Source organism: Hippocampus bargibanti, linkage group LG01 (assembly GCF_051943395.1).
Source record: "Hippocampus bargibanti isolate YZ-2025 linkage group LG01, ASM5194339v1, whole genome shotgun sequence".
In the NCBI taxonomy this organism is placed as follows: Eukaryota; Metazoa; Chordata; class Actinopteri; order Syngnathiformes; family Syngnathidae; genus Hippocampus; species Hippocampus bargibanti.
The window spans coordinates 13,006,582-13,018,961 of record NC_142734.1 but is presented as its reverse complement, the minus strand read 5'-3'; the positions used below and the strand labels follow the sequence as shown (position 1 = coordinate 13,018,961).

The 12,380-nt window shown below is 41.4% G+C and overlaps 2 protein-coding genes across 7 annotated transcripts in view; one reads left to right on the top strand and one right to left on the bottom strand.

The window, feature by feature from the left end:
- Positions 1-220: 220 nt before the first annotated feature.
- LOC148903156 (grancalcin-like) lies at positions 221-7,944 on the top strand. The gene is made up of 8 exons (XM_088997323.1): positions 221-367; positions 3,784-4,002; positions 4,078-4,147; positions 4,230-4,273; positions 4,356-4,503; positions 5,826-5,939; positions 6,020-6,078; positions 7,433-7,944. The coding sequence occupies exons 1-8, from the start codon at positions 344-346 to the stop codon at positions 7,457-7,459; spliced, it is 705 nt and encodes a 234-aa protein (XP_088853449.1). The 5' UTR covers positions 221-343; the 3' UTR covers positions 7,460-7,944.
- A 146-nt stretch (positions 7,945-8,090) lies between these two features.
- LOC148903155 (voltage-gated inwardly rectifying potassium channel KCNH7-like) overlaps positions 8,091-12,380 on the bottom strand; it is a 28,292-nt gene continuing 24,002 nt past the window's right edge. For 3 of the 6 annotated variants that reach the window (XM_088997207.1, XM_088997223.1, XM_088997232.1), the window contains 3 exons: positions 11,572-11,814; positions 9,929-10,070; positions 9,248-9,822 (listed from right to left, as the gene is read on the bottom strand). In XM_088997207.1, the coding sequence (XP_088853333.1) occupies positions 9,561-9,822; positions 9,929-10,070; positions 11,572-11,814 (647 nt within the window). In that variant the 3' untranslated portion in view covers positions 9,248-9,560. The other 3 variants (XM_088997216.1, XR_016115059.1, XM_088997244.1) reach the window with 3 other exon arrangements.

The window sequence follows — 12,380 nt, the reverse complement described above, 5'->3', positions numbered from 1 at the left end:
GAAAGCAAAAAACAATAATTATCAAAATTACATTTTCAAAACTAACTGCAGTAAAATGAAATGTATACGAGGTGCGTGTATGTCTCATTTGGAAATATGAACCTCTTTGCATGTCGATGATCAATGTCGATGACCGTGTCAAGTTACTTTATATTTTTTACTGAGAAGTCGGGAAGAGTTGCAAGTACAGTGTGTTGCCCAACTCAGGGGGCGGGTCTATTTACGTAACTTCTTGTCTGAACTTCCGGGTGTTTGCCTGAAAATTACCGGAAGTGGAAAGAGTTTCGCTTGTGGGGCTAAAAACTTTGCAATTTGTGCCAATTTTCTCGTTAAATCACCATAAATGGCTTACCCGGGATACGGTGGGGTGAGTACATAAAACATACTCACGTTTGTCTTCACAATCGATTAATAGTCAGTGGTGATTACTTTTTCGTCTCAAAGCATTTCGCAGTGTTTCAGGACAAATGTGTGCGAAGTGTTTGTCGAATTTTGCTTGCGTCACGCTTCAACCCAAAATATTGTTCGTCAAATTGAAATAACCGAAGGTAAATTACTTCCCGGGTCGGAAAATAGCATTCAGAACCACATTTAACTGAAGTGGTCAGTTCGTTTTGAATGTCATTTATATGCGAACCAAGTAATCTACCACAGACCACATTTTAGATCTGATAAAACGGTGGTTGAATATCTTCGTACCTGTTACTGATATTTTTCGTTGTCCCGTCGGGCACAACCAAGTGGAGCCCAATATAGCTCAGACATGCCCATATTCGCTAGTTGCTAAGAGACCGAACCAGAGGTCGCCGTGTCCCTTTCCCTCTTGTTGGGACGTACAGTGGGCGGAAGATCAACGTTATGAACGCCATTGTTACAACAGAAAGCCCAGGCTTTGAATATATTGTAAAGAAGAGTGGACGAGCAGCACCTCGAAGTTGACCATGAACACATTCGGGGAGGGCGGGGGGCGTGCTTATTACACTTCAGAGAAGGCTTTGAAAAATGGTAGTTTTTTTTATCTTCATTCCATATATTCTCTGGACTGCTTATGATCACAAGGGTGATGGGTGTGCTGGAGCCTACCTAGCTCTCTTTGGGAAGTTGGCAGAGGACACCCTGAACTGGTTGTCAGCCAATCGCAGGGCACACAGACAACTTACCATTCAAACACACAATCACACCTCAGGATAATTTAGAGTGATGCATGTTTTTAGAATGTGGGGCGAAATCCAAGTACTTGGGGAAAACCCACACGGGCACGGAGCGAACATGCAAGGCCTGCAAAGGAAGGCCGGACTACAGTGGAACACAAGACCACGACTATGAGGCCAATGCGCCATTCTCATTTTAATTCAATATATATAATTCGTGTAAGTGTAATTTAATTAACCAATTTTTTATTGAGGAAAAAAACATTGTTGTATTAAGTTCATCCTGTCTACTTGATATCTAATTTAAAACAGATTCTTTTCTTACAGACAGTGTATTGTAGGTGTTCAAATACCTGGCATGTTTTGGCGTATACTTCCGCCTTCGTCGAAGCTAGGATTGGCTTCAGCATGCCCCTTGACCTTTCTGAGGATCAGAAAATGGATGGATGGAATAAAGTTATTTCATGAATAAAATCATTGGCATGGTCATTTTACAATACGGTAGTATTAATAATCAACCCAATAATATTTGATTTCCAAAATGTCTGTTTAAGTAAAAAAAAATACTTAATTATTATTTACTTAAATTATATTTACTTAAATTATTTGATGAGATTAATGTAAAAGAAAATAAAGCAATTGTCGGGGGAAATGATCATGCAACTTAAAATCATGCTAGGCACAATGTCAATGTCCAAGGCATATTAATGTGTGGAATGCTGTTTGTGTGTAAACATTGCAGTAATGGGTTGGACTGTGCGCGTGTCGTGTAAACCTAGGTGTGTGTCTGACAAGTATGTCCTGCCAGTGAACAAGATTTTCTATTACTCAGCAGTTGAACTCTTTCAACTTAGTGCTCAATAAATACAAAAATGGAAACTTTTCTTTTCAAACTTGATAAATGGTCATTTACAAATGTCATCAAGATTCACTGCGGCTTTTTGGCCTCCTCAGTCAATCAGCCTGGTCACTACTGTTCCAGTTGGCACTCTGTCATGCGCACACACAAACACTAATGAGGAACCGCTGTTAAGACGGATTTCCCACCGGCACAGCTCTATTTCTCATTAACGTGCCGCAGAAGTGGATAGAAGCATTTATTGTAGTCATTTAGCATTAATGAGAGTTGGCAAAACCATGCATTAGCTCGCAGACTTCTATGACTTCTTTTTGTACTATTTTTTAACTCATTTGTACACAATTGGGGTTGGAACTTTTTTTTTAACCCCCACCAGGATTTAAAGGACAACCGACGTCTCCGGACAAGTTGTGTCTATAATTTGTAAAATGGCTTCAAATGACTTCTACTGAGCGTATTTTAAAAAGATTCCACCACGTATAGCTATATTTTACATTTTAAGACTCGCGCTGAATATTCAGGAAGTCTTGTTTTTGAGTTGGTGACGAGTCCGTACGTGACGTCACTAATGGAACGCCCCACACCGAAAAAAAAGACACATTGTAGCAGTCCTTCCATGAAGTCAATGTATTTTGCGGTATTGTTTGGTCTGAAAACCTTGTGTTGCACCCAAAAGCCGCCAGAAGAGCGTGTCCATATAAGGAATTTATCAGCCTGTGGAAACGGAGGTGGCCACAGGAGGTCGCCATGCGATGCCTCTTTTCTGGTGATCGTTTCTCCCCAATGTTGCCTCAAAATGGCATGGAATAAATTCTTTAATCGATTGCAAACATGTATGCTTTCCTCTTCAGAACTATTTGAGTTCATATTCATAATTGGAGGTGTAACAAGAAAGCATATCCGAATCTGAAGCCATTGTTTTGATTCTCCAGAAATGCAAGACGTCTTGGCGTGACATCACGAACTGGGGCCGGGACTTTCTGAAAATGCCCAATTCGCAGCTCAATTTTTTGCAGATTTTGGACACTTTAAATCATTTTTATTGGTGGTTTGCATTTGAATAAAAATATCATACTGCGTGTTTTGGGTATTTTAGATGCTATAAAACGTTTTTCAGTCAGTTAAGAAACAAAAAAAGTGACGTCGGTTGTCCTTTAAGAAGAATTATCCACTGGCGCTAGGTATTTGTTTTGAGTGCTAGAACTGACAACGCTACCAGCATAAGAAGTCTTCCATCCATAATAATAATAATCCATTTCATTTCTAAGCACCTTTCAAAACTCTCAAGGTCACTTTACAGTCACCAGATCACATCCATCCATCCATTTATTTATGTACAGTATTTATTGATGTATTTATTTTCCGAACCGCTCCAGCATGCGCCAGGACCATATCCTTGCTGTCGTCAGGCAGGAGGCAGGGTGCACCATTAACTTGTTTGCAGCCAGTTCCAGCCTAGCAAGTCTGATTCTCTCTAATGCTGGTGCATCAAAGGAGCTTACAGCTTGCATGAAAACAGTATGCGATGTAAATATTTTGAGAAGCACCGGACAAGACTGCTGTGCAATTAGTCCACAACACTAATGAGTTGAATTTAAGGATCAGGATAAGAAATCTTTAATCGTCTCATAATGGAGAAATTCCCAATTTACAGCAGCAATCTTGTGAAATGTGCAGAAATAAACAAAGTTGTCACAGCGTGCTTGCGCAGGGCATGCAGCTTTTGTGAATCTCGGTTGACCTTGAGCGTGAGTATTTCATTTCCTATTTCAGTATGGCAGCCCAATGCCATCCCAGGGAATGCCTGGAGGAGCAATGGGGAGACCTCTTCCCAATCACATGGGTGGACCGATGCTCGGCCCAATGGGAGGCGCACCACACCAGGTTGGCGGATATTCCGCCTACGGAGGAGGCTATCCGGGCACATATGGCGCTCTGACCCCAGCTGCCAATGACCCGATGTGGGGTTACTTCACAGCCATTGCTGGCCAGGTATACACATTTGTTCCCTCAGTGTATTTGAACCAGCTGGCACGGGTACAATTGTGGTTGACCACTTGTGTGCAGGACGGTGAGGTGGATGCAGTGGAGTTGCAAAGGTGTTTAACTCAGTCGGGCTTCACCGGAACCTACAGCCGTGAGTGGCCTTCCCGATGTTCCCCCTCAAACAATGCAAAGTCGCGCTTGTTTGGACAAATGACGTTTCTTTCATGTTGCAGCATTTAGCCTGGAGACGTGCAGAATCATGATTGCCATGCTCGACGTATCCTTTTGCGCAATTGCAGTGGTAAGGGCATTGTACGCGTCCATCAGAAGCAATTGAACCTTCACCGCTCCATCACCAGAGGGATTTCACAGGCAAGATGGGCTTCAGTGAGTTCAAGGAGCTATTTGTGGCGCTCAACGGCTGGAAACAGAACTTCACAATGTTTGACCGGGACAGGAGTGGTACTGTTGAGCAACATGAGCTCACCCAGGCAATCAGCTCTATGGGTGAGAGGCTTGGAATCCGACCTAAAGCTGTTGCAAAATATATATTGGATTGTCATATTTTTAAGAGAGCCATCTCTGAGGGAAATGCCACATTTACTCTACTGACAAGTTACCGTATTTTCTGTTGTATAAGGCGCACCGGAGTATAAGGTCCACCCCCTATGGATGGATTGATGGATTTGCCTTTATTAGTCTCGCAGTGGAGAAATGTAAAGTGATGAATGGTGTATTTTCAAACCTTTTCCATATCTAAGGCGCACTGGACTGTAAGGCGCGGCTTCAATGAATGAAAAAAGTTTTCCAAGTATAAATATATATAAAGGTTTTCCAAATATAAGGCACACCCCACATTATGAGGCGCTACAGTAGAGGCTGGAGTTACGCACAACTTCTTCTACAGGGTGAAATGGAGTCGGTGGCTGCTAACAGGAGTTGCAAGATATGTTGTAGCTCAATATTACTTCACTTATAAGGCGCACGGTCATCTTTTGAAGAAAATCAAGGCTTTTGGTTGCGCCTTATACACTGGAAATTATGGTGCAGATGCTCCCCCGTTTACGAATATTCGAGTTATGACAAAACGGTACATACAAACACTTTTGCGGGTACTGTATGTCGAAAAATGTTTGGACAGAGATGCTGAAGTGAGATTTTGTCATGCGCGCCTTTTTCCGGCGGAGCTCGCTTGCGATTGGCTGCGTACTGTGCTCACGCACTCACACAGATACATAAGAGGTTTCAAGGGCTGGATGTTTACGCGACGGACACCAAGGCTGACCAATCAGCGCCCAGCCATGCTGAAGTGTAGCCAACGCATTCAGGCCCCGATCTGCCTAGCTCATTTACGATTGGCTGTGTATTATATGTGGGCAGGGAAGAAATCCGTTTCCCAGTTGATGCTCCAGGAGGACACAGTGCATAACAAAAAGTAATGGCTGCTGGCACATAATTCAGTAATTATGTGCCAGCAGCTTCAGTAATGGCTTACTGAAGACCCAAGGATATATGTCGTTATGTTATGTGTGAATTTATTTCACGACTGTTAGAGTGTCTGTGTTTTATACTTCCCCGTTCAATGTTTGACTTAAACACACATTCCATACGAAATATAGCACTGAAGCAACTTCCGACCAAATTCACGACCGCTCGGAACGTATCTCGTTTGTAAGGTGGGCAGCGTCTGTAATTCATATTTTTGTAAAATGCTAAGAAAAAACACAACTTACCCTCATGAACTGAGTCATATCGAATCAAACAGAGTTGACAGAAAAATTGACCGTCCATAATGTATTCATATTTTTTTATGATTATTCTTCACCAAGGATACCGCATCAGTCCTCAGGCTCTAAACGCCATCGTCAAGCGCTACAACAAAGGTGGCCGTATCTACTTTGACGACTACGTAGCCTGCTGCGTCAAGCTCCGCGCCCTCACAGGTACGCTACACTCGCCATGTGAGAGGCACCATGTTGGAGCTTGCCCCGTTTACATTCACATGTCTTCATTTCTACTGCAGATCATTTTAAGAGGAGAGATACCATGCATCAAGGCTCTGTGCACTTTGGATATGATGATGTAAGTCACCGTCCTTCTGACATCTATTGTTGCCTTCTAAATCACTGGGGTTTCTCATCATATGTGCTCTAAAGTGTCGCATGAAATGTTAAAATATTTCACAAATAAAGCTCGATTGACTTTTTCATCACTAGTCTTTGATAAATGCATCTGTAACACCATTTATCGACCGTAATGATGAAGATAAAAAAAACAAATGCTTCCGATATACATAATAAAGAAAATGGGCAGGACTCTACCAGTCCCTCATGTTCCAATTAAGTGCCTCTTTCATCGAAAATAAAATTGTACTGTTCCTGTTCCAAACATCCAACTTGAAATGGTACGACAAACGGACTTTGTGTTTTACAATCCTTTTGTTGCATATGTGTTAACTTAAAAAAATAGACTGAAATTATTGTATCAATGAATAGAAATATGCATTTGTATTGGTTGATCATACGTTTCTGTCAATTAATAGTCAGAGTACATGTGCATATGCGCAAGTACGTTTACTTTGCTTCAATTTGCATTAAAAATTGCATTTAAGAAAAGTATTACCGGATAAATACAGAGGCTCAGGTCAGGAAGGGCATCCGATGTAAAAGCTTGGCCAAAACAAACAAGCGGATCATACCTCTAAAGATGGAGGACACGGATTTGCTGTGGCGACCCCTTGAAGGGAAAAGCCGAAAGAAAAAGAAGATTACTGGTACCTTAGAAGTACAATGGTCCACTTTGTGCATATCAGGGTGTCACACACACATCATGCTGTTAAGCTAGCGCTATGTTAAAAACACAACAACAACAACAACAACAATAGTAATAATAATAATAATAATAATAATAATAAATTTAATTGACAAGCACCTTTCAAAACTCTCAAGGTCACTTTACAGTCATAAAGCACCTTTATTTTACATTCTACTTTATAATTTGGATTTTGCTATAAAATCATATTTTTTACATTGAACTGTAGTGGATGGATCAGAAGAAAAAAGAGATTAATCCCAAAACAAATACAGTAAAGTCTCGTTATATCGATATTCAAGGGAGTCCGAAAAAATATCGATATAACCGGAACTATCGATATATCCGACCCTGTTTGCATGTAATTTTCTCCGTGCGTGCATAGAAATAGTATCGATATAACCGGGACTATCGATATATCCGATATCGATATAACGAGACTTTACTGTATCAACATTTTTGGCACACTGTCACCCATTTCATTTTGAAGCAGCTTGTTTTGACCACTTTCCTTTGTCAATGGGTACTCTGATCATTGTCATTGCCTCTCGTTTTTGTCGTCGCATTGGTTTCAGAGTTCAATTTGTTCTTTCCTGACAAAGGCCTGTGTGTTTTCTTTGGACAGTTCATCATGTGCACGATGGCCATTTAGATGCTGCTGGTGAGCAGAGCTTTTGAGTCCAAAATCCCTTGGAGAGCCAATCAGGGATTGTCCCAAGACCAATCACTGTACAACAATACCATTCGTGGGCAGTCGGGTCCTAGGAGGGGTTACAAACAAGTGACTTTGTCGCCTGTAAGGCTTGCTATCACATTTAGAATTGATTTGCTTATTGATGCACGCATACTCGTATCATTTAAATGTATAAAGCCAAACAATAGTAATAGTTTGAATTAAGATATTATGTGACACCTGTGCCATTGAATACCTGCATATGGGCTATATGCCATGTGTATTTTTTTCTAGTCTCCAAACAGAGGAAGTGCACATAACTGAAGTAGGAGAGATTACATTTTCTTACTCAGACTGTTTTATGCTTTGTGTTTATTGTCTTTGTACAATGGTATATTTTTCCAAGCGCATTTACACGTGTTCAATTTCATTAAAGGACATAAGGACATAGCTGTGAAAAAGTATTTCCTTGTACAGTATTACATTCCCGAAAGAAAACAAACACAACACTTGATTAAAAATGTGGCAATGAAATTATCCAGTACAGCATTTTTTTAGAACGTGCAAACAGTTGCAAATTCTGGATGACAGATGAGTTCTAGTAATTTGGTGATGTTAAAAAAATACCAGAAAAAGAATCCATGAATGGAGCCGCAAAGCAGAAATGCCCTCATTATGTCAAACACTTGTCACCATCCACTGAGCTTGGATAATGCTCAGCAGGTTGAAACAGAAACTGGAAGTTACAAAAAGTTGGCTTGAAATAAAAGCTGCTCTGTTCAAAATCTTTCAACACGTACCATGAAATAAAAGTCCGATTTGTTTGTGGGTTTGCGTTCTCTTGAAGCTGTGGTGGAAAATTCATTAACTTGAACAAGTGTACTGCAGGCTTGAGTTTCCCATCCAATACCAAAGTCAATTGGACTTTGCTAATTACAGACGTAACTGCTGTGGGAATTGATAACATGCGTCAGAATCTCAAAATATTGTCAAAAAAAACATGCACATTTCATGTCACTGACAGTGTTGTACCAGAAATACATTGAACCAAATTATCTTCATATCGGTTAAAGATCAAGTGCGATGATTCCCAACCAGTGTGCTGTGTGAGATGATCGGGTGTGCCGCATTATCCAGTGTGTTATCAGAATCAGAAAACCTTTATTCGTCCCACAATGGGGAAATTTGCAGACAAAAATGTATTTTCTTCTATTCCAAAAGAAGTTTTGTGAATTTGTCCTGGTAACCCCCGATTGTAACAGAGCGAGCAGAATGTCCTTTCTCTAGGTGAAAGAAAGTACATAATTTACCTGTGCTTCGTTTTGCCAAGTGGTTGTGCTGTGACATAATTCCCGATGGGAAAATTTGTGTCTTGGCTCCATTAAGTTTCGGAAGCATTGACCGTTTGTGTATGAAGGATTTCCAAGTTACAAGGAAAGGGTATTCTGGAAGGGAATTAAAGTGTTCTTTTTTGTGCCTTTGCATATTCAAATTCTTTGACCCTGAGTCAAACTTAAAAGAAAGTCCTCGGGTAAAAGGGTAACTTTCAAAGAAGCTGCGGCCGTGGAGTCCCGCTGGTACTGAGCTGCTGGTGAAATTGGGCAGCGCGGGGCTGCAATGCTAGCACTGGCTTCATTCAACAGAGGACACCTTTTTCCCACTGCTAGCGTTCAGCTATGCTCACACCTCGATGCGTCTTTGTGCGGCGCAGGAAGTGGGGGACTTGCTTCCGGTCGGACCTCTTCTGGGCTCTGTAAAACCCCAAGAACCAAAGTCAGAGGAAGTACTAGAGGAGAATTGGGTCCCAAATTAGGGAGGTCTAATGATGAATGTTTAATTCAATTTAATTCGGTTCAGTTTGTTTCTATCGTGGAGAAAGTAGTGTGTTAATCGGTGACACTGGTGCAGCCATCTCAGTTTTTAATCTCAATTTGTATTTTATTTTTCAGATGAGTTGTATGTACAACGTATATACACTGCACTCCAGAATATTCGGCAACCACAAGTTGAGATGTCTTTATTTTTTTAGCTAATACTTTTTTCTCTAGATAATGTAGTGTTTTTCAATTCAACATGTATTTCAAAAGGAAATGAAAAACAATATTTCTGTGAGTGAACCCAGCACCCAGACAGAATGAGAATGCTTATCTTGTCTACCAGAGGTGGATGTGGAGTAGGATTGAATCCGGGCGTCGTTTGGACATGTGACTCCAGCGACACCCTGATGGTCAGTCTCTGGTGCGTCAGACTGGACGGTGCTGTAGGCAGGCGGGAAGGCAGAAGTTTGCCGTTGGAGGAGCTGGAGGACGGCTTGTATGTCGGCCGTCATCTGGGACTCCAACCTGTCGTCCAAAGAGAACAAAGCGGCACAGAACTGGAGATGCATGGTCGTTGATGACCACGTTGTATAACACCAGGCATTGGTCGACCTTTGTTTCTTTCCCACACCTGTTGAGGTGCTGTTGCAGCCTGTCTAGCCGCTGCTCCACTTCGACGTAGCTCAGATCAGTATCGGTGTCACTCTCCCTAAGCGGTGACTCCTTACCCTCCACACGGTGGTCCGCATGTGTCCAATGGTCTTCTGGAGGCTCTGTTTAGAACAACTAGCGTCACCGTGGTAACAGTCAACTTGATGTTGACCTTGTTGCAGTAGAACTTCTTTCAGACATGTGCTGACGTGGGGTGTTTGTGTACATAAGATGACAAGAATTAGGCTTGGGCAGACCCACAAACAAAAAAATCAACAGGTAAAGTAAATAAATTGAATAAAATAAAACTAAACATGAGAAACCCTCAATGTTTTGTCATTATACACGCAGATTTGCTTTGCTTGCACTGAAGACTCTTCTGATTATTTTTAAAATATCTTCATCTTTTTACTGTCTGTGCCTCACGCATTTATTACTTTCTTTATTTGGTAAAGTTTTCATGTGACATTAGATGTTTACCCACGGTATCATGCATAGTAAAGTACTGTAAAGTGTCCTTGAGAGTTTTGAAAGGCGCTTAGAAATAAATAAAATAGTATTATTATTATTGTTTTTTTTTTAATGCAACTTCAAGCGATGTTTTTTTTTTACAGTAATCCCTCGTTTTTCGTGGTTATTGGGGACTAGGAATATCCGCGAAAGACGAAAATCCGCAATGTAGAGTTATATAATCATACCTGTCAATTTGTGAAACCAGAAAAGCCGAGTAATACATGCAGGCTATTGCGCATGCGCAGTAAGTTGTCTGCATTTCCGCTTGTTAGCATTTTTTTTTTCATTTCAAATAATGTACGGCATACTAAAACTTTTATACCGGAATTGTAATTATTTATACGAGCGGCTATTAGCCAAGGTTGACAGGTATGTAACTCAAACTTGCGTCATTTTCACCTTTTCTTGAGCAAAATCTAACTCCTGGAAATGCTTGGGAGTTTTCCCCACGAAACCACTAGTTTTCTTTTACTCTTCACACTTTTTGTTGATTTTTCTCCGGCAGATGCCATTACACGACAATGATAAAAAGGATGCGAACTCTTGAATCCTGATTCCAGGAATGAGCTGTTACTCTGGATTCCAGGAAAGACCCGTACCAAGCGCATGTGCGATTCATCTAAAGGAAGCTAACAGCTACCACTGTGCCGGTCGCCTATTCTCCTGTTTTGAATATACATTGAGTACAGTACTTATTATTTGGCGATTTTGGATGTTTTTATTGGAAACGGAAATTTTCATGATTAACCCGTAACCCGGAATGGGATAATGCAAACCGTAGTTTTTACGGAAAAATCGGAGTAGTTGGCAGGTATGGATAATAATAACAGAGAAGGGGGTGCTGGGCGGGGCTGAGAAGATGCACAGCCAATCCACATGGCTGTAAAACCATGAGATATCGTGCTGTCATTGGGTGATGTCAGAACCAATCAAGCGACAGCCATGTACAAAACCTCTGTCATTCGGCATTTTTTTTATTCTGAATGTTTTTTCCCTGAAAAAAAGTCTGTGATGCACTGAAATCGCGATAAGGGAACCGCAAAGTTGCGAGGGATTACTGTATCCCTCAGGTTTTACCATTACGATGCATAAGGGGGTGTCCTCTCTCACCTTTTGCATGCATCTGCGTGCCCCTGTCAGAAGCAGCGAGCCCACTGGCAGAGCAGCGCTGCTCCGAGGGCACATCGCAGGCCAGTGCGCCGGTACACCACGTCTTCTCTTTCTCTTCCTCCTCCATCTCTACCTGCTTGTTTTTATCTGCCTCCTCGGCTCCGGAACAGGAGGCGAAGGTGCAGGTGATTTGTTCCGGTGTGGAGTGGCAGAATGTTGGCGCAAGCTCCTTTGGTGGAGGGCCTTGAATAAATCATAGGTATTGGGAATGTATCAAATTATGAAAATAACAATTTAAAGGACAACTGACGTCTCCGGACAAGTTGTGTCCATAATTTGTAAAATGGCTTCAAATGACTTCTACTGAGTTATATTTTACGTTTTAAGACTCATGCTGAATATTCCGGAAGTCTTGTTTTTGAGTTGGTGACGAGTCCGTACGTGACGTCACTGAAGGAACGCCCCTGACTGGAAAAAAAGGACACATTGTAGCTGTCCTTCCATCACGTCAATGCTTGTTTGATCTGAAAACTCTGTTTGATCTGTGTTGCACCAGAAAGACCCAGAAGACGGCGTCCAAGCTCCATTTAAAGAATTTATCACCCTGTGGAAACGGGCTGATTCATTCATCACAGGAGCTCGGTGGCCATTTTCTGCCTCTTTTTGGGTGAAACATTTCCCCTCAATGTAGCCTCAAAATGGCACGGAATAAATTATTTAATCGATTGTAAACATGTATGTTTTCATCTTCAGAACTATTTGAATCATATTCATAACTGGATGTGTAACAAGAAAGCATATTCTCTGAA

Excerpts from the sequence above, each read along its gene's own strand:
- LOC148903156 (XM_088997323.1), top strand. The coding sequence starts at position 344 with ATGGCTTACCCGGGATACGGTGGG. Across the intron at positions 4,003-4,077 it reads TCACAGCCATTGCTGGCCAG|GACGGTGAGGTGGATGCAGT; the intron begins GTATACACATTT and ends ACTTGTGTGCAG. Across the intron at positions 5,940-6,019 it reads CAAGCTCCGCGCCCTCACAG|ATCATTTTAAGAGGAGAGAT; the intron begins GTACGCTACACT and ends TTTCTACTGCAG.